At 37.8% G+C, this 22583-nt stretch overlaps 1 protein-coding gene across 1 annotated transcript in view; it reads right to left on the reverse strand.

The window, feature by feature from the left end:
• Positions 1–22583, reverse strand: part of LOC126236313 (uncharacterized) — a 111551-nt gene that overhangs the window by 30022 nt on the left and 58946 nt on the right. The window contains exons 4-5 of the mRNA XM_049945528.1: positions 16370–16493; positions 1596–1937 (exon numbers count right to left, since the gene is read on the reverse strand). Coding sequence (XP_049801485.1) covers positions 1596–1937; positions 16370–16493 — 466 coding nt within the window. The remainder of the gene's footprint in view (positions 1–1595; positions 1938–16369; positions 16494–22583) is intronic.

The following is a 22583-nucleotide window of genomic DNA, read 5'->3' on the forward strand; positions in this document are numbered from 1 at the left end:
GTAAGCTAAAGAAAACAGTACAGAGTCAATAAACTGTTAATTTGTTTGGACAATGTTTTCAGACCATAAGGCATACAGCAAACAGGTTGAATGGTGTGATGATGGCTGTTTTTGGAATATCATCCTTGTGCATCTGTATCTGGTGGTAAGCTTTCTGACAGTATGTTCATTAAACTAGCAATAGTCTCCACACAATTTAAAGGTCCCATCTTTCTTAGGAACCAAGAGAATGCATGACAAACAACTGCTACCAAGATTGGCGCACAATACCTGCATCTAAGAGTTCCTGCATGGCAGCCTTTGCATGATGAATTGTTGTAGCTGTAAGATGCATAACTTTTTAATGGATGGGAGGACGATCTATGGGAGGTACCATTAGACATTGTGCCAATGGGGTCTTTGTAGCACTTGGGAGTGAGGACACCTAGCTAGATGAAGTGAGAGGGAAAATCTTCACATGAAACATTGGTAGTTTGTGAGTCACTGACCTGAAGTGTCTGCAGTAAAGGAGGCAATGAGGGCACAGCAAATGTGCAGTGAGAACCCTTAACAGGGGATGGCCATGCACCAGTGAGGTCGTCAACCATGCACTGAGCATGTGCCAGGTTGGCTGACACATTGGCAATCAGCTGATAGAGAATGTTGTCGTTGAAACGAAGGGCATCATTGTCTTGGCACTAAGTCATGATTTGACAAAGTTAGCTGTCAGGCAGGAGCACTCAGAGGTAGTGTGAACAAGGGGGGTCACACTGAACTATTGATAGAGGGGAATCAGCAAAGGAGCCGGGAATCTGGATGCCCAAAGTGTAGTGGAGTAAGGCAGCAGAATGCAGGTTGGGGAGAGACGGAAATGTTTAAGAAGTATAGAGCCCTCCAAATTGGCCACATGTAAAATTCCAAGACAACTGAAGGTCTGGCATAAGCTGAAGCCAAATATCTTTCAAGTACATAGTTTTAAACATCCTCTTACTGTTTTTGTGAACGCAGACAAAATAATAATTGTGCTGTTCACAAGAACAAACAATAAAACATTTTTATTCATGATTCTCTTGTGTTTTTTGGACTTATTATATGAGGTTTTGATTTGCGTATACTAAAATAAACTCATGGTTTTGTAATGCACTTAATTTTCACTTTTAAATGGTAAAATCATGTACCCACATAATTGCTGTGTTCTTCAAAGTTAGGTAAATGCTACCCTGAATTATGCAAGTTCAAAGCCAAGTAATGAGAGGAGAGAGAACAGTACTCAAATGTAAGGAAGAGTCAACAAAATTAGAGTGCTTGTGTGATTCCTTCCCCAGTGTCACCAGACTTCAGACCAGTTGAGTTTATCTTCAGTGCAGCTGACTATACCTAGGACTCAGTTCCACCCTTTTCTCTTTGGGTTGTTGGCAATAATTGAGGGTCATGGATCAAGATGATTTTCTAATGGGTTTGGTATCTCACAGAGTTCATGTAACAATGTGCTGCTACTAACATCAGCATGTAATAGATACGCTACAGACAACAAAGGAGGTGTGTCTAATTAGTTGCTCGTGAATGTATTTTATTAATGATATTAAATGCCTGATATAAATTAATAAGTTTCTTACCATTTGTGCAATGGCAGCAGAGCTGTCCTTTTTGTCTGCTTGTTTACAACATGCACAAAGCGGCTCTGGTTTAGGTACTACTGGACATGTTGACTGAACAGGTCCTTTAGGAATTGTAGCAGATCCCCCACAGCAGCAAGGTATATTTGGTGGTCCAGAGCATTGACAAGGTGGACAACAGAGGCATGGAGGCTTCTGTGGAAGTGGGCAGTTACATACAGGCTTTGGTTTCGGTGGACAACAGCTGGGAGGTACTGGTTTTGATCCACAACATACTGGAGGAGCTGTTGGTTTATCACAGCGACAAAGAGGTTTTGGTTTATTGCAGACACTGCATCTTGTCTGAAAAATAGTAAAAACAGAAAGAATGAAATAAAAAATGTCAGTTTCATTTAAATTCTTAACAACTATGTTTATATCCTAAACTGTAAACAGTGAAACATGGTAATAAAAAATGTCACATAAGGAGTACCGTATTTACTTGAATCTAAGCCGCACTCGAATCTAAGCCGCACCTAAAAAATGAGACTCGAAATCAAGGAAAAAAAATTTTCCCGAATCTAAGCCGCACCAGAAATTTGAGACTCGACATTCAAGGGGAGAGAAAAGTTTTAGGCCGCACCTCCAAATTGAAAGAAAGTTGGTCCATTGTAATATGAGACACAATTTAGGTCGAATGAATGACGATACAGCCACAGTAGTTTGGTTCGAGTTGTAAGCTTAGCAGTTAAGCTTTACCAGGTAGCCATTGCTATGCATCAGGCACTCCATCCGTATTTATACGGGTACCCTTCCTTTTTCACATGCTTCGTCTGGTTTGAATTGATTGCTTATTTTTCTTTGATCTGATAAGTGGCTTGCTTTTGTGCATGCTACTGCTGCTTACAATTTAAAAAAGGAGAGGAATCGTCTCATTAGCGAAACAATGGCAAGAGACTGCTATTTGTTGCTACCTACACCACTGCTTTCTTTGATAATGATCAACAAGAACCAAATAATAGATTGCGTATGATAGAAGATGTTCTGAACGAGAGTTTAGTGAAAATTTTTCTCCGTTTGAAAATCTTTGCAGGTGCTTCTTTAGTACATTACATTCTGCACAGAAATTAGAGTCATCTTAGATTTAAAAATCCAGTCAATTGCCATGCTTCATTTCTGACTGTATCACTATTAGGCATAAGAATAATATGAATATAAACATGACTTGATATGTATATTTTTCTGCGTTTGCTGTTGTCTCACTCTAGTTTCGTAGTTTATTAGGCAGACAGGATTTAAATAAGATGGCAGCAAACACGAAAGAATACATGGCGAAATGTTTATATTCGTATTATTCTTATGGTGAAGAGAATACTGCATGTGATTCACAATTCACAAAAGTTCCTATTAGCAACCATCTCTTCTCACAGGTAGGAAAAAATTCAGGATGTAGAGTTGGCCATATTGACAAACATCCCAAACAGTCTTGCCAGTTGGATTTTCATAGTACATTGAAATACTGCTACATTTGAAGATGAACAATACGGAATTTGTATTTACTTCGTTGGATAATGTATGAAAATGCAGTGGTCGAAACTCGGGGCGGAGAAAAAAAGCTCGTCTTCCACTTCTTTTTTTAATTTATTTACTGACGCAGAGGTTTTGGTGCCAGTATTTATTTTCGTGCCTGCAAAGCATGCCTGTGTAGTGCTACATATATTCGACGGCAAGAGTTAGTTGTGGCGGCACCTACCAACATTTTTCAGAACTTTCACTTTCTTTGCACTCGATTCTAAGCCGCAGGCGGTTTTTTGGCTTACAAAAACCAGAAAAAAAGTGCGGCTTAGATTCGAGTAAATATGGTAGCTTTCCTTAAAAAATGTAACAATATTATTTGATACTGATTTCCACTTGCAGCCAGAGAGCTAAGTCATCTCCCCTTCCCTCCCTCCCACTTATGTAATATACCTTAGATGGAGATAAACAACTATCACTGCAAGTAAACAAATAGTTGGTTGAGTGAAACATCCAGCAGATTCTGATTACAGGAACTGAAGAGAAATTATCTTCAAACACTGCAGCACTTCCTCAAGAAAGATGTGAAAATAGGGGTGATACACCAAAGCAGGCACTGAATTTATATATTGTACAACACACAGTCAATGTACAATGAGGCTAGAATCTAGAGAATCATATGCAGATAAGAATTGCCAAATCCACTATTTTGACAGGCTACAAACTGAAGCATAACAAGGTAATCCTGCACCCTTGGCAGTGCTGACAAAGCTGTCTCTTGTCCTGCCCTGATAAACTACCTCTCTGCAATTTTTGCACACACCTTTAATTAACTTTACAGTTTTGTAAGTAACTTTCATCAAAATAAAGCATTTTTAAAAAAATATTACTAAAACAAACTATATTGCACACAACAAATTAAGTGTTAAAGAATAGATTTTATTTACTCCTCATAAATTATTAATAGCCACAAATTATTAATTAGCAATAACAGAAAAGATGCTATAATTAAGAGTTGAGAAACATTTCTCTCAAGCATTATGTTTTTATTATAACTTTATTTTGCATTCCAGTGCTTTGAGCTGACTCACTGACATCAAGCTGAAGAGCTAAGTCATATTCTACTAACAAGGTAGCTAAATTTCACAGTCATCTTTAAAATGCAAAGTTGCATTCACAAGATGCTGCAGTCACATACATTGTAACACTCATAAATATCCTCAAAACTATTTACGTATTTGGATAATCATCTCCTAACTTATACTTTGGAAAAAAAACTTCAAAATATTCAAAAGGGAAACTATGTTGCTAACTATGGCCGCTGTAACAATACCTCTGCTGTATTTCACATCAAAATCAGCTGCACATTTTTCAAGATACATACAGAATTTTTACTTAAGGAGTTTCCTGAAAAGAAATGAAAGTCAGATAAAGTGGTATGATATACAGGGTGTCCCATTTATCTTGACCACCTTAAATAACTGTTTGTCCAGATGCAAATTACAAAATGTTTCAAACAAATGTTCTTTAGCCGTCATGCTCAAAGCATGGAAATGCAAAATAAAATTATAATAAAAACACAATGCTGGAGAGGAATGTTTCTCAACTCTTAATTACAGCATCTTTTCTGTTATTGCTAATTAATAATTTGTGGCTATTAAATGGCACCCTGTATTTTTCATTCAGTAATTCATTTCCTCTCCTAAAGACCTATTCAAAAATGTATCACAGTGTACCATTCACTGAAACACAACATTATTAATTATATAACACAACATTGATGTTGACACTCCCAGCGCTTAGTACAGGTACTCAGGGTAATGGAACACATCCACGTGCTGACGATGACAGATGACAAATGTAAACATAAGTAGAATGCACACCAATCATTCTGTTAACTATTATCAGTTGAAGATTTGTGTGAGTAGAATGTACACCAATGAAGAGATGGTAGAAATGCTACTCATCTATGGGGAATGTAAGTTAGCAGAACAGTGATTGCAATACTGTTTTCTTACGTACAGGTACATTTAGTACAGTAGTTTAGTCCTTTTAAATACTTTGTGTGGAGTAGGCATACAGTAAAGGCTGTCCTTCCTACAAACTGCATCAACATAACGTTTCTTTTATTGTTGTTGGAGGTAGGCAAAATGCTGCGCAGGCAGCAGAACTGTACAGAGAGCGATATCCTGATAAGAACCCACCTTCCCAATGGATGTTTTCTCATCTTGTTGCAATGCTTCAGGAAATGGGAAGTTTCAAAACATGACAATGTAATCGTCATAGCTCTCACACAGACGAAGCTGCCGAAGTTTCTGTTATTGCTTCCATTGCTATGAATCCACATGCGTGCACACAACAGCTTGAACACGAGATTGGCATTCCTAAACCCAGTGTACATTGTATTCTTAAACGTCTCTGGTTCCATCCTTACCATGTCCACCTACATCAAGAATTGGATGGGAATGATTTCCAGAATCGTGTACAGTTCTGTCAGTGGGCACAGCAGCAAATCCTCACCAACCCGAACTTCTTCTCCAATGTTCTATTTACCAATGAGTGTTCCTTCTCAAACAAAGGACAGGTAAATACAAGGAACATGCATTATTGGTCCAGTGACAATCTATGATGGCTTAGACAGGTGGAACATCAGCATCAATGGAGAGTTAATGTCTGGTGTGGGATGCTTGGTACTACAATTATTGGCCCTTATTTCATCAATGGTAGTCTAAACGGCACAGCGTATGCCAACTTCCTGAGACAAATTCTTCCTCCTCTTCTGGATGAAGTGCCACTAAGAACCAGAATGCTTATGTGGTATCAACATGATGGATGTCGAGCACATAATGCCTTGCATGCACGTCATGTTCTGAACCCGAAGGTATCCTGCCAGGCGGATTGGTCAAGGAGGAACAGTTAATTGGCCTGCTAGGTCTCCTGATTTAAATCCTCTGGACTTTTTTCTTTGGGGATGCATTGAAGACGTTGTCTATCGCGATATTCCAACAACTCCAGAGGGCATGCGGGAACGTATCATGCTTGCTTGTAATTCTCTTCAGCAGGCAAGAATGGAAGCAGTAAATAATTCTTTCATTTAACAAGTGTGCCAGTGTAATGGTGTCCAGGGTCACCACTTTGAGCACCTTTGAATGTTCTACTCTTGGGCAATGGTACAGGAGAGTCAAAGTCAATTTTGTGTTATGTTTTTAATTGGTTTTCATTTGTTTTCTGACAACTCCAGCTAGTGGACAAGTTTGTGATCCCGGGCTCAAAGTCAACATTGAGTTATGTAATTAATAATGTTGTGCTTCAGTGAATGATACACTGTGATACATTTTTGAATAGGTCTTTAGGAGAGAAAATGAATTACCGAATAAAAAATACAGGGTGCCATTTAAAAAAGTCATACCACCATTAACATCTTTGTAAAAAATCAAGCTACAATGAAGGCAATCATGCTGATTGATGTCCCCCTGATGGCTAAAGAACATTGCTTGAAACATTTTGTAATTTGCATCTGGACAAACCATTATTTAAGGTGGTCAAGATAAATGGGACACCCTGTATATATGAGGTCTGTTTTCCAATACACTTATTGGTCTATCAAATACTTGAAGCCCTATAGCTCAGATTGTTTCTCAGCACATACCAAATGTGCTTCACACTCTACCATGTCTCAATTGTATTCACTGTTCTGTTCTTTTTAAAAATATTGAAACTACCAGTACAAGGACTAATGGCTAATCTTTCACACACAGTTTAAATAACTGCTGATTTGTTCATTTCTACTTTCACTTGGATATGAACTACATATCTACTGTACTGTTATGTAGCTATGATTTTCGTCCTTCAACTCACTTCTTCCAATGGAAATTTACTTTTTTTAGAACATTTTATCAACAGTTCCTGGGATCAGGTACTACTGTTTGTTAACTTAGAAAGCTTGTGTGAGAATCCGCAACACACTATCATGAGCCCTGTCAGCACACCTGCTCAGTTAACAAACCTCATGGTACCACCTAAATTCAGGCCAAATGTGAATTTCTTTTCATAAGTAAATAGTGTACTCCATGTTTGTGAATTTTTATTAATTTTTCTGGCTGTTTGGCACAATTTTTCCATAAACATAATTTTTCATTTTATTATTGATACAATTTTAAAACTTCAGTCTTTACACTATGAAAATCAGTTGAAAAATAAGGAAAGGCAAACACTCTGAAAACAATTCTACATTAATTTTGTTCAATCTTAAACTATGAAAATCACTTGAAAAATAAGCAAAGACAAATACTCTGTAAATGATGCTACATTAATTTTGCTATTTTTACTATTCAGTTTCAAATACATTTGAAGAAAACGTTCCTATTTATGTTTTTGTATTTATTTTACTGTTGGTATGTAATCAGTATTAAAACAGCAAATTTCTAATTTTCATATTTATAAATTATGTAACCTCTATCATTTGATGTGATTACTAAAAATATTTACATACAGACATATCATCAGAAAACATAATATAAAATAAATTTGTTATACATTCTAGAAATAGGAGTTGTCTAATGATTGACTTATGTCATGTACTAGAATGTTCTGGAAAGAATTACATGTCTTATGTTGCATCAATCTGATTCTGTTTTTGACTTGATTTAACATCTAGGAAAGCCCTTTGGAAATGGAAACAGACAATGAAAACTCCTCAGAACTGCATGTTTTGATTTTTATCTGTAACATACTAAAAATGTGCGTTAAATACTGTATAGAAGGAGAAATAGAGAATAATTTATCAGTTAATAATGTACCCCAACCTGTGTCACTGAAAAACCCAACACCTATAAATGATAGTACGCAACACTCTATTGCCTTTGGACATTGATGCTGCTTTATAAAGCCAAATGAACTTTTTTGATGTTACTCCTCTGGAATATAAGAATGTATTATGTCAAAATAGTTTTAGTTCTGAAGCAATGTTTATGAAGTTTAAGTTAGAAGTGTGTCCTAACACACAGATACAACAATTTAATAACCAATAAAAATCTTACAGTAATTAACATGTAATTAAAACATTGAATAAAGATGTTGCTTAAAGAGTTTTGAAGTTGTAACATTGTATGATGTGTCAGTTTTTTTTAATAAAATGTCAGTTTCCAATAGTAACTTAATTTAAGTAATTATTTAATGATGTACAAGAACTTTGATTGTAAATAAGTTATGAAGTGTGGCATAGCCGAGCCCATGAACACAGTCTTTGAGCTCAGTTTTGAGTCATGTTCAGCGAAGGGCAGTCTTTGTAAAGTAGTGTTTAGGTAGTTCAATATGTGTTTTGCAGCTTTGTTTAATACTTTTAAAATGTGTAAATTAATGGAGTCAATGCAATACATAATGGACTATTGTTATCAAAATAGTGTAGGATTTGTCTGTAGGGCATGTTGTCTTTTCTGATATAGAATTTTTGTAAAAGTTTGCATTCACTTCAATAGGAGTTTGATTAGATCTGCACTCTGGCATACCAAAATAATCTAATATTCATTAATATAGTTTTTTTAAATATAAAACTTAACAAAGGCAGTTTCATGATGTTTTTTGTTCATGCCAACAACTAGTTCACCTCGCCAACAACTAACTCACTTCCCCAACAGCTTTCACGCAAAATTTATCTGATCATTTCTTTATTTTCTACTAAGTGTCACTGATGTCTACCAGAAGTTAGTATTTTATCTACCCACACTATAAGGAATAGCATTTTATCCACCCACCCTGTAAGAAATAATATAATTGATGTCTCAGTAGCACAATATACAAAAGGATCAGTTCTTGGTCTTTTGAGTTCTATTTCAAGCAGTCATCCAATGTCTGTATTAAACAGCCTCTGTTTATGGACATAAGATATAACCTTGTATTGGAGTGCCTGCTGATATTGTCACGTCAGGTAAGTAGTCATGATCATTGTTAGCTGGCTGATATTCAGCTTTGCCTCTTTTGCATATGTTTCTTGCATGTTGTCTTATTTCACCTGTTTCTTTTCTTCACATATTTTTCTCTCAGATGTACAATATAAGTACACTTTATATCAGTTTTGCACATTTTCTAATAATACTTCATTTCTACTCTTAATAATGTTGTACATGGCAAGATCAACCAAATGATATACTTTAGTAGACTCATAATACCTTCTTTCCCAACCTGAGTCCTATTTCTGGTATTTTTTCTTTGGGAATTAAACTTGTCTTCGTGGTCACTGCAAGAATGACATGTATTGGGGTGAAAAATATCTCCACTTTCTCCACTGATTACTGGTTTTGAAACTTTGTCACTAGGCTTTTGCAGGATGATTGGAGTCTAACTTCAAGAGGATGTCAATCCAGGTTTTTCAATATTTATGTAACATTATCCTGTGAATCAAAGAACCTCTGGGCATTTGTGCTGCCCTTCTCTTTATACATTCAATACCCCCTGTTAGTCTTATTTGCAATGAGGTCCACACACTTCAGCTACAATCTAAGATGGTGATCTGCAAGCAGTTTCCTTTGTAGACTGATAGCACTTTCGCATTATACTGCCAATGAACTGAAACCTGCCATCTCCCTTACAATTGATCGTATGTGATAATTCCATCTGCACAATTCTGGAATTATCATATGTGGGAATAAAGAAAATTTATACCTCACAGGGATACAGTTTACACGAGGCTACATATGCCAATGTGTTCATCTGTAATAGTTGTGGAGCTCTAGAAAAAATATAAGTGGTGATTAAAAAGTTTCCATATGGAGGCCATACAGTCCAGAATCAATATGCCAATACAGCAAAATTGCTGTGAGCATTGAGGCAATCTTGCCACTGATGCACCTGGTTGACAATATCCGTTTGATAAAACTCTGTGTCCTGCTGTGTGAAGAAGTCTATAACTGCTTGCTGTGCATTCTTGTGCGACAGGAATTTTCAACCCTTCAAGGCCTTTTTTAAGGGGCTGAAGGTGTGATAATTACATGAGGCGAGATCTAGACTATAGGGTGGGTGCTTGAGTGTCTCCCACCAGCCTCTGTTGCACTCAAGGAATATGCTGCTTCTTGTGTCAACCTGTGACCAGGACGGAACTTGGTGCACAGTCCCATGATGGTTTTCAACAGATCTGCTGTACAACACACATTCTTTGTTTTCCGAAGGCTGTGTACTGGTGTTTGTCCTTCAGCAGCCAAGAAATGAGTAACAGTACGTTGGTCACCTTTCGGAAAGACATGAATGTCGCACTACGCCCTTACGTTCATCTTGATGCTCAAATACCCACATCAGAGTCATGCTATGTTGCATATACACTGCAGCGATGAGCTCAAACAGGAACTTTTTGATTGCCCCTTATATTATTGAATGGCTGTTTGATTTGCTCCACTTTGAGACATGTCATGCGTGTGAGAGGTTTTTTTCTCCTTGCAAGAGACAATTTTCCTTTCTTGGTACATTATGGTAACTTGCATACATCAGTAAAATTTAAAATGTTCCATGTGCCAGTGGCACAATTTGATGGCATTTCAAATGTAAGATTAGCAATCACGTCTTTGTTTGTGATTAACAAATCCATGTTATTTATCAGTATAAATGGACACAAACGTTCCCTCCTACTTACTCACTGGTCATACCGGACTCGAGAGTCCATTACCGCAGCAACGTATTTTTGCCATCTGTCCCTGTCTTGGGCTATTTCCTTCCATTCATCTTCAATACCTAGGCTCCTCAAATCAGCCTTCACATTGTCCTCCCAACTACGCCTCGGTCTCCCCACAGGACGTTTTCCTTCTAGGTGCCCTACCAGTACTCTGCACGCTGCCCTGCCCTCATCCATTCGAGCTATGTGACTTGCCCATCGCAGCCTACATGATTTAATAATACGGATTATGTCAGGGCTTGAATAGAGTTCGTGAACCTCTTTGTTATGCAGTTTTCACCACTCTCTGCTAATGTCATCCCTTTTTGCTCCGAAAATTTTCCTCAAAATTTTGTTTTCAGATACTCAAAATGGCTTTTAATTTTCCACAGTGAGAGACCAAGTCTCACACCCATACAGCATAACTGGTAGAATAATAGTTTCGTATATTCTAATCTTTAAATTCCTAGACAATATCCGTGGTGAAAGTAATCTATTCAGTGAGAAGTAGCACACATTTCCCGCCCATAATCTCTTCTTCAGTTCGGATTCAGTTTCATTTCTCGAAGTGATGTCCACGCCTAGATACTTAAATGTGTTCAGTTTTTCAAACTGCATGTCTCCAACTCTTAACATTTCCTGATCTACTGCTGTTGGCATTCTAGTAGTAAACAGGTATTTAGTTTTGTCTTCACTTATCCTTAGACCTACATCTTCACTAGCCTTGATTAACGCATTCTCATTTGCTGTTACAGATTCTTTCCTATCGCTAATGATGTTTAGATCATCTGCATACCCTAATATTTAATACTTCTATTTAACTCCACACCCTCTGAATTATCTGCTGCCATTTGTGCAATATATTCTAGGACAAAAGTAAAAAGTAGCGGAGACAGGGCATCTCTCTGCTTAAGTCCGTTCTTTATTACAAATTCTTCTGTCTCCAATTTCCCCACGCGTACTCTACCTTTTGTGTTTTTCAAACTCGCTTCTATAAGTCTAACATACTTCTTTGGTATTCCAAGTTCCAAAAGAATTCTGTACAATTTTGATTGCAATACTGAATCTTATGCTTTTGTAAAATCTATGAAAAGATTATGAACTGGTTTATTGTATTCCCATTTCTTTTCCAAAATTTGATGCACGGTGAATATTTGGTCTATATTTGATCTGTTCCTCCAAAAGCTGGCTTGGTAATCCTCCACAATTTCATCTGCATATATTGTAAGCCTGCTTAGCAGAATATTCGAGAAAATTTTGGAACATACTGGTAATAGTGATATCCCTCTATAATTACTACAATCCATTTTGTCACCTTTCTTAAAAATTGGGATCAGAATCGACTCCTGCCACTCTTCAGGTATCATCTCTGAGTCCATACTTTAGATATCACTTTGTGAACTACTTCCACCAATGTCTGTCCCCCATTTTTAACTAATTCTGCAGTTATGCAATCTGATCCTGGTGCTTTCTGGTTTTTCAATTTGTTGATTGCATCTCTTACTTCCTTTAACATTGACTCAGGTCTCTGGGGTTCTGCTGTATGTATTTCGTACACCTGCTCATTTCCTGCTTCCTGGTGTACATTTAATAGCTGCTCAAAATACACCCTCCACTTACTTAATATAGCACTGGGGTCTGTCAGTATTCCCCCAGCATCCCCTCGAAGTGCATTTGTCCTAGCCTTGAAGCCCTTCCTATACCCATTTATGTCTAGGTAAAGTTCCCTAATGTTTTTTGTTTTACTGTTTGTTTCCATTTTTGTAATTTGATTGTTCAAATAATCCCTCTTCTTTACCCATAGCCTACGACCAACTTCCCTTCTCAAGTTCAAGAACTCCTCTCATTTTCTGTCTCCCATTCTATCCCAATCTAATTGTGCTTTTCTCCTTTCCTCTACCAATTTCTTGCATTCCTCATCAAACCACAGTTTCCTCCTGTTCTTAATTGTACCTATTGTGACCTTCACTGCCTCTTTGATATTATTCCTCACAGTGATCCACTGTTTATTTACATCCTCATCTTGATCTTCGTGTGTCCTGAGAGCATCAAACCTTTTTGAAATTTCTATCATGTACCTTCTTCTAAAGTTTTCATCATTTAGTTCTCAGTGTCGAACCTAACAAGTTCTGCATTGTGACACCTTGATGTTGCTGTAGATAGCTGTTGGTGAACTTTGGCAACTACAAGAAAATGATCAGAATCGCAGTCTGCTTCCCTGAAACTCCTAACATTTTCTATACTAGTGTGCCATCTCCGATCTACAAGAACATGATCAATTTGGTTTTGGATGTGTCCATCCAGAGAGACCCAAGTTGCTTTATGAATGTCCTTCCTTTTGAAATATGTGCTCTCAACAATCATGTCTTTTGAAACAGCAAAATTAACCACCCTTGTGCCATTATTATTCGAAATGTTATGCAAACTTTCTTTCCCAATTGTAGGCCGGAATGCTTCCTCCTTCCCTATCTTCACATTAAAATCGCCTATGATAAATTTTGTATTGTACAGGGAGAACTCATCCCACAGTTCTTCATAAAAGCCATCTTTAACAACCTCTTCAGTGTTCTCAGTTGGTGTGTGTACATTAATTACTACAGGTCTATTCCACCTGCCGGACAACACTATAACTGATAGTCCGTCACTAATGAACCTTTTATCTCTGATTGCGTGAAGCACTTTTCTATGTAGTGTGAAACCTGTTCTGAAACTGTGAGCTTCCGCACCTCCATAGAAAAATGTATAGTTACCCCTCTTTATGCTACCCTCCCTCTGCCACCGAGTTTCTTGAATAGCTGTAATGTCTGCATCGTATCTATCTAATTCGTCTAATAATGTCTGGAACATTCCTGGCCTGTTCAAACTTTTAACATTCCATATTCCCAACCTGAAAGTTCCTTTCGGCCTGAATCTCTTCGAAGTAGGTTCCGCCCGGAGATCTGAATGGGAACCTAGTTTACCTCCGGAATATTTTACTTCAAAGGAACCCATGCCCATTAATGTTGCTGATTCTTGATGAATAGATTTGATAGTTAGAGAAGAATAAACGTTCCATCACAGTCATTAAAAAATACTATGTGTAAAATTTATTTTGCAGCCATTTGTAACTATTGGACTAACCAACAAGAGATGAGCTGTATGTTTTTAAGTATGTGCAAGTATTATCCAACCATCATTTAATTTCTTCTGTTTTCATCACAATCACAAAGAAAATGACATTTCCATATTTGTTGGTCACTGCTATGGTACATATCAGTGGACCCTATACACTGTATCAGTGGCCCCACATACTGGATATAGATTTAAATCAACTTGTCATTCACGATGAGGCACCTGAGTCAATATACCACATGTTCACTCATCGAATGTGAAGATACTATAATACCTGCAATGAAATCTGCATCTTCATCAGATTTATTGGTCTTTTTCTTCACAATATGACTCAACAGCTTTCTTTGGATTAGTTGATACCACACACGCAGTCCCAAAGTTCTAAATGTGCTCGTACAGAGAACTTCCAATCTCCAACTTAATGGTCATTTGGTTTCTCAATCAGGAACTGATTTTGGTTGAAACTTAACTTCATATTCAGCTGAATACAGGTAAAACAGAGTAAAAGTCCACATACACAAAAGCTAAACGTAATCTTGTCAGAGACTTTTCACTCAGCCTTTAATCAATTAGTGCTCTCAGTAACTAAATACTTGAATGTTGCTGCGCATGAAGGAAATTTATTTGATTATTAGTAATTAAAAAGAAAAGCCACCTCAACCATTAAACATAACAACAGAATATATACTTTTACTTACTCCAAATATCACACAACACACAGAACATAAACCTTACAGCCAGCAAATACTTATGTATATGTTGTAATCTCATGTATAACTGTGGGAACATAAAAAAATGTATTCTGCTGCCTTACAGTGTATGCCATACATAAGTTCAACATGTATCTCTGTAATATAAAATTACCTTATTACTGACCCTAAATCATGAGTCAAAATGTTTGGCTTACATAACCATAACAGTATTTCCAAAACGAACAGCATAGAGACTGCATTGGTGAACACTATTTCTTAGCTCTTTAAGTTATTAAACACATTAAAAGACCAACTGTGAAATGTGGAAATATTCTTTTTCCCAACTTCCAATGGGACCAGCCCCAGAATTAAACAAACAACAACTAGTATTTTTCCAGCATTATAATGACCTTAGAATAAAAGTTGACAGTTTTGCTAGTATGGCTCTAATTATTGCAAAATTTACAAAACAGGGCCCTATCTTAAAGCAAATATCACATCACACCAAAAACAAATAAAAAAAAGTAGCCCCATCTGAGCTTTAAGGAATCTAAATTTCACCCCTCTTTTGCTCACACACATGTACTGTCAGTTGCACTAGGAGTAAAAGCTGCTATGATTCTCACCGATCAACAATGTGTTGTTGTCCCTCAAATCCTTCATCATAACTTTTTGGCACTCCTGTATAAAGGTCGCTGGAAGGTTAATGCCTACACAAGATCTTACCCAGTGGCATGCATATTGACCAAGTCTATTATTTGGTACTGAACACATGAGCCACACTTCTGAAGAAAATCAGGCTGTGCCTGATATAAATTTTCCCACCATGGATGCTCCCAGACAAGCCATTGCAGCATATCTGTGCCAATTTTATAGACCCGCCTTGAAAGCCAATGGATCTGGTAATTGCAAACATTTTGTTCTAGTACCCATATGTTGTCCAAACACTGCCACTGACACTATCAATAAAAGCCTTTGCCATTAAATGGGTGCCTAACATGACTGGCCAACCACCTTGGTGGGACCAGTTTCCATCAGATCACCAAAGCTATGTGCTGTTGGGCTTGGTAGCACCTGTCTGTGTCTGTTGAATGCATTGGTAAATGGAGTGCATTCACTTCTTGTGAGGGCAATTGAGGAACTACTTGACTGATAAGTAGTGGTTCCGGTCATGAAAACTGACAATGGCTGGGAGAGAGATGCACTAACTACATGCCCCTCCATATCCACATCCAGTGATGCCTATTGGCTGAGGATGACACAGTCAGTTGGTACTATTGGGCTCTCAAAGGACCATTCAGAAGGAGAGAGAAGAGAGACATGACTGTTCTGACAATAGCCCACAATCAGTTTCCCATTAATTACAGCATATTCACTGTTTAACTGCGATAAAAGTTAGAATACAAGTTTGTTCCATCTGGAAATGATCATCCTCTTGGGCATAATTTGCAAGAGCTGCTGCCCAGTGTCACAGCATATTACCATACAGCTGTTACTTGATACCACACATGGCCACTTCAATGCAAGTACAGAAGCATCAGGTTTTGTGATATAATTTGATTGTGATGTTACTCTCTGTGACACATTATTGCTGCACATTAAAAATATAGTGTTACCTGAAGTGCCTTTTATTACACTACTGCAAAATAAAATTTCAATTGTATCATATAAGCTCAGCTGAACAACATTTTATATCAGTTCATCAAGACACAAATGGAAAAAAATTGTCACACACACACACACACACACACACACACACACACACACAAATATATATTAATTACATTATTTGCTTATATTGCAAGGGGAGCAAACTTTCAGAAAGGGATAATATTCACCTTGTCAGTAATTTCAGACAACTTTTTGCTCAGAAAATTGTTTTCTTCAGTTATCAGCTTCATTTCTTGCTGCAGACTACTTAACTGCTTCAAAAGGGAATCCATTGTGATGTCTCCTTTGTAACTGAAACAATTAAACATAAAAATTTATGTAACCAGTTAATGAAATCAAATATTTAATGAAATTGAAAAGAGTTTCAGCATTCCTTACATTTGCTGTCACTTGTATGATTTTGACTCTAATTTAAAGAGACCTAAGGCAAAACCAAACAATGGAAAACCCAGAATGGAACGTAAAAATGTTATGAAAAGGATAGTTGCTACTGATTATATAGATAGCAGAGATGCTGAGTTGCAGATAGGTCCAACAAGAAGAGTGTCAGAAAGTGAGCTTTTGGTCAAAAAGGCTTTTGTCAAAAATAGACAACATACATACACACACTCATGCAATGACAACTCACAGACACATAACCATAGTCTCTGGCAGCTGAAGCCAGACATATATAGGTTATGTATAAGATTGTATTCACAGTTACATTAATAAAAGTTTATCACTTTTTTCAGTAGATAGAAATTCATTAGTGTTAAAAATGCTTTTTTTCTTTCAGCCATGTCTCTACTACCATCTTCAATTTATTTTCATGTAATTCCCTTGTGCCATAAGGTGTACTGCTGAAAAATGTTTTGACAGCATGTAAAAATTATTTTTAACTTTACTTAACTGAGCCCAAAGAATGTCTAGTAAGTTCCTATTTCTGGCACCATGTAAATGCACATCTGACTTACTTTCACACTCATGGACGTTCTGTTTATCAAGCATAAGTACCTTTAGTATGTAGAGGCTGGGGACTTTTAAGTGTCTTATGTTCAACAGAGTATTGTTTACAAGATGTTAATTTGCTTAAGCTAAATATACATCTGATATGGCCTCCTTCTGTTAGGTAAAGACATCTTTTGCCCCAGTAGAGTTTCCCAAAAGAAGTATCCCATAATGTAAGTGTGTATGGAAAAAGGCACAGAATGCCATTAATCATGAGTTATTTACACACACATTCCTTGAGTTTCCTTAAAAGACATAAAGCTCTTGCCAGCTTCCTACAGAGCTTTTCTGTGTTGGTGTTCCAGCATAATTTAGTCTCAAGGTAGATACCTGACAACTTTACTGAGTGATTTTGTCCATTATAAAATTTCTAAGAGAAAAGAGGGTATGTTCAGTTTTACCATTATTTAACGTCAGCCTATTTTTGTGGACCATCTGAGCTACCTTTTCCATCATGGCATTGTTCATTTGTTTGACAGCATTCACATCCTTAGATGATGTGATAAAAGTCTGTCTCGAATGGACATCAGAGATTTATACGGTAGTAAGTTAGGGAGGTCATTCACATTGACAACAAATAAGAACGGACCCAGTACATCTTTGTGGGACTCCATATTTTACTTTCAGAAGATCAGATTAATTATTTGAATTTACAGCTACCATCAAGTTTGTACTTGCCAAATATGATTTCAGTAATGCTAGTTCTATTTTAGTTTCTCCATATGTTTCAAGTTTCTTAATGAAAATTCTATGCGAGACAGTATCAAATGTGTTAGGAAGATCTACTAGAGAGGCATAGCTGTACTGCCTATTTTCAGATCCATTAGTAATGATAAACAGAACTTCTTGTACAACCATAAATGCTGATAGCACACTTCAGAACCCATATTAGGTCCTATTGAATAAGTTGTTACACTAAAAAAATAATTTAAGTGGTCTTTCATAAATGTTTCAATAATTTTCGAAATTATTGGTACTGTAGCTATTGCTTTGTAATTTTGGGGTGAATTTATGTCTTCTTTTCTGTATACAGGCAAGACAATTGTCAGTTTGTCTAGAAATGTTCTGTCTCTAAACATCCTATTTATAAGTTGAGACAACAGAATACATATAGATAGAATTAGAAAAACCATGTATATCTTTGGTTGTGGCATTGCTCAGTGATCTGGCAAGATCCAGTATGGCCTTACTATAAATAGTCTACTATCCAAGTTTTGGCAAGTCTACCTCAAGCTCTGCTTCTTGTAAAGTGGGAAGCCTGTCCAAATTGTCATCTAAATTACTTTCATTTGACATTTCCCAGAATTTATAAAACTATTATTTAGCTCACCTATATTTGGTAGAGCTGGTAGATTTTCTGCAGAGAGCCCTGCTTCTGTATTAACTATTTTCCAAGAAGCTTTACCTCTCTTACTGGACTGGGAAATGTAGGTATCATTTGTTTTTTTTTTTTTTTTTCTTTACAGAAATGACATATATTCTGTATTTTTTAATTTGTCATATGAATGTCTATTCTCATTAATAGTATGGCATTTGTTATAGTAAATTCTTAACAAAATTCTTAAATTTTTCAAGTAAGGTGTATACCAGGTAGTTACATTTTTGTTTTGTCCCTTCCTTACATTTGATTTCTTGTGCTTAACAATGAGGGAAACGTACTCATTAAATATAGTTGTAATGACATGCCATAAATAAGCATCATTCAATGAGTCATTCCCCATGACAGTGGTACACCCGTCTATTGCTAAAAATCTTTGTGTGCGATTTCTTACATTTAGTGGTTTTAACTGTCTCACAGGTCAAGGTTATATTGATTGAACATGATCTTTTTTGGATCAGTTTACTTTCTGGAATATTCAATAATGGTCAGACAACATAGATTTAACAACACTTAAAATTATACAAAGTCTGCCAGTGTTTGATGTCTTGGTAGGCTTATAGTTAAGATAAGAGAAATTGTACAACTTGAGGGTCTCCAGTAGAAGGTTACTTTTAGTTTTAATCAGCACAGTAGAAGGTTACTTTTAGAATTTTCAATCAACACATCAGTATTGATGTCACCAATAATTAAAAATTTATGACTCTTGTATCTAAGTAGGTACATTATCAGATTATTTATTTGCTGTATAAAAATGTTAATACTAGCTTTGAGCACACAGTACTTGCTTGCTACCATGTCTTGCTGTCAGGGAAGTGAATGGCAGTAGTTTTAATTTCTCCTTCACATACTAAATGCTTGTCATCTATTATCTTAACTGTATAATGGTCACTTTTCATCAGTAATTTATACCCCACCTTTTCATATATTTGACTTACAGTAGCATGTTAAAAGTAGTTACAAGTTTATAGCCAGCTGGAATATCTTATTGTGTTCATGTTCCTTCAATCAGTGCACTTTTTTTTGAGTCATCAGTCTTCTGACTAGTTTGATGTGGCCCGTCATGAATTCCTCTTGCATGCCAACCTCTTCATCCCAGAGTAGCACTTGCAACCTATGTCCTCAATTATTTGCTGGATGTATTCCAATCTCTGTTTTCCTCTAAAGTTTTTGTCCTTTGCAGCTCCCTCTAGTACAATAGAAGTCATTCCCTGATGTCTTAACAGATGTCCTATCATACTGTTCCTTCTCCTTGTCAATGTTTTCCACATATTCCTCCCTCTCCGATTCCGTGCAGAACCTCCTCGTTCCTTACCTTATCAATCCACCTAATTTTCAACATTCTTCTGTGGCACCACATCTCAAATTCTCTTGTGTTCCAATTTTCCCACAGTCTATGTTTCACTACCACACAATGATGTGCTCCAAATGTACATTCTCAGAAATTTCTTCCTCAAATTAAGATCTATGTTTCATACTAGTAGACTTCTCTTGGCTAGGAATGCCCTTTTTTCCAGTGCTAGTCTGCTTTTGATGTCCTCCTTGCTGCAGCCATCAATGGTTATTTTGCTGCCTACTTAGCAGAATTCCTTGACTTCATCTACTTTGTGACTATCAATCCTGGTGTTAAGTTTCAAGCAGTTCTCATTTCTGCTACTTTATTTTTGTCTTTCTTCAATTTACTCTCAATCCATGTTCTCTGCTCATATGACTGTTCATTCCATTCAGCAGATCATGTAATTCTTCTTCACTTTCACTCAGAATAACAGTATCACCAGCAAATCATATCAGTGATATCCTTTCACCTCAAATTTAATTCCACTCCTGAACCTTACTTTTATTTCCATCATTGCTTCTTCACTGTACAGATTGAACAGTAGAGGTGAAAGATTACATCCCTGTCTCCACTCTTATTGCTCCCTCTTCGCTCTTGTACATATTGTATATTATCCATCTGTCCTTATAGCTTGCCCATATTTTTCTCAGAATTTTGAAGATCTTGCACCATTTTACATTGTTGAACGCTTTTTCCATGTCAACAAATTCTAAGAATGTGTCTTGATTTTTCTTTAGTCTTGCCTCTATTATCAACTGAAACATAAGAATTGCTTCTCTAGTGCCTTTACCTTTCCTAAAGCCAAACTGATCATCATCTAACACATCCTAAATTTTCTTTTCCATTCTTCTGTATATTATTCTTCTTACCAACTGGGATGCATGAGCTGTTAAGCTGATTGTGTAATAATTCTCACACTTGTCAACTCTTCCTCTCTGGGGGACACCACCTTGACAAAGCACTGTCCGTGCAGGTAGAGAGGCTTGCGTATCCACGGGAAGCTGAGGGCTATGCCGAAGGTAGAGGACCTACTGCCAGAAATGCCTCAGCCGATGGATCAGACTAAGAATGTCCCACAATGTCCTATCTTCCCTATCCACTCCTAGTCCTACCCTATTCCCTGACCCAACCCAAGGTGTGATGCGATCCATGCTGAGGGGTGAGTGGCACATGGGAAGATGTGTTGCAAATGGAGCCTCAGGGATACCGGGTGGCCTCCCTGAGTAATTAGCCTTACACCACACGGGGTATTCGTGGTGTGGACCTTCTAGATCCCCAAATCTCGTGGGACCAACTTGGACACGACTATAGAAAATAAAGAAAAAGAAACTGAGGGGCAAATTGAGACCTCAGATACCCAAACGTCGTGGACAGAACCGATGGAAGGCATTTCCACTATTGAATCAGGGTATAGACCTGAGCCAGAAGTGGGAACTGTAACCGAGAAGCTAGACCAGATTAAGATCAAAGGCTTGTCTGGGGCCCAGAGGAGGAAGCTACTCAGGGAACAGAGGAAAAAGGAAGGAAAAGAATGGCTTCCCAAGTGGAGGGAAGTAAAGGGACTAGAACCAAAGACCCCCAGGAAAAAACTGTCTCAGGTTGAAGGGGACACGCAGACCCCACAACGTCAAAGACAGGTAGTAAGTGGATAAGGGAGGAATCAAAGACTCCCTCCTCCCTGGATAAGCAAGTCCAGAAGAAACTGAGGCAAGAAATAGGGAAACAGACCTATGGTACTGCAGTCTCGGGTTTTAGGATGGCAGTTATCTAGGAAGGTTATCCACTGGTGGCCATTACCTCACAGCAGGAGGAACTAGTACGGACGGCCCTCTTTGAAAAGATTGGGGGGGGGGGGGGGGGCGCTGGCCCAGGTCCCAACTTCAGGAGGGTCTATCTAGATCGTGGTGCACTCATTTTTGTCTGTGAGGGGGTGCACACAGTAGAATGGCTCAAGGACAAGGTGCCCATGATATCCCCGTGGGAAGATACACAGCTGCTGGTCAAGATGGCAGCGGAGCTTCTTAAGATCATAAAGATATCATTATGGCTACCTAAGATCCTTAAGGAAGTCTCTCCCAAGACTCTGTTCAGGAAAATAGAGGCCCAGAACCCAAAAGTGCTGACAGAAGAATGGAGAGTGATTAACCAGAAGGTTGCTCCGGAAGGACGAACCCTGGTGGTGGAGGTTGGTGAGAAGTCCCTGAAGGTGATGTGGGAGCAGAACCTGAAACTGTTTTTCGGGTTCTCGCAGGTCACCATCAGGGTTCTCAAAGACCTCAAAGATAGCAGTAAGACGGAGCCTGGAGGTGCTGCAGATTAATCTGCAGCACTGTAAAGGGGCCTCTGCTGCCCTGAGCCACTGCCTGAGGAGACAGGAAGTGGACATGGCCCTGATACAAGAACCCTATTTATACAAAGGGGTGTATCAGGCCTCGGAGGCACTGGAGGTAAGCTGATCGATGCTAGGAATCTAAGAAACTCCAGAACACGCATCTATGTTATAAATGGCATTTCTTTGATGCCAGTGATGGATTTCTGCTCTAGGGACTTAGTGACCATCAAAATGCAGCAGTGTGAGGGTATCACGAGGGAAATTATTTTGGCCTCAGCATACCTTCCTTACGAAGACAGTTCTCCCCCTCACTTGGAGGTGAAGAGACTGGTAGAGAGTTGACATTGG

Source organism: Schistocerca nitens, chromosome 1, assembly GCF_023898315.1.
Source record: "Schistocerca nitens isolate TAMUIC-IGC-003100 chromosome 1, iqSchNite1.1, whole genome shotgun sequence".
Taxonomy (NCBI): Eukaryota; Metazoa; Arthropoda; class Insecta; order Orthoptera; family Acrididae; genus Schistocerca; species Schistocerca nitens.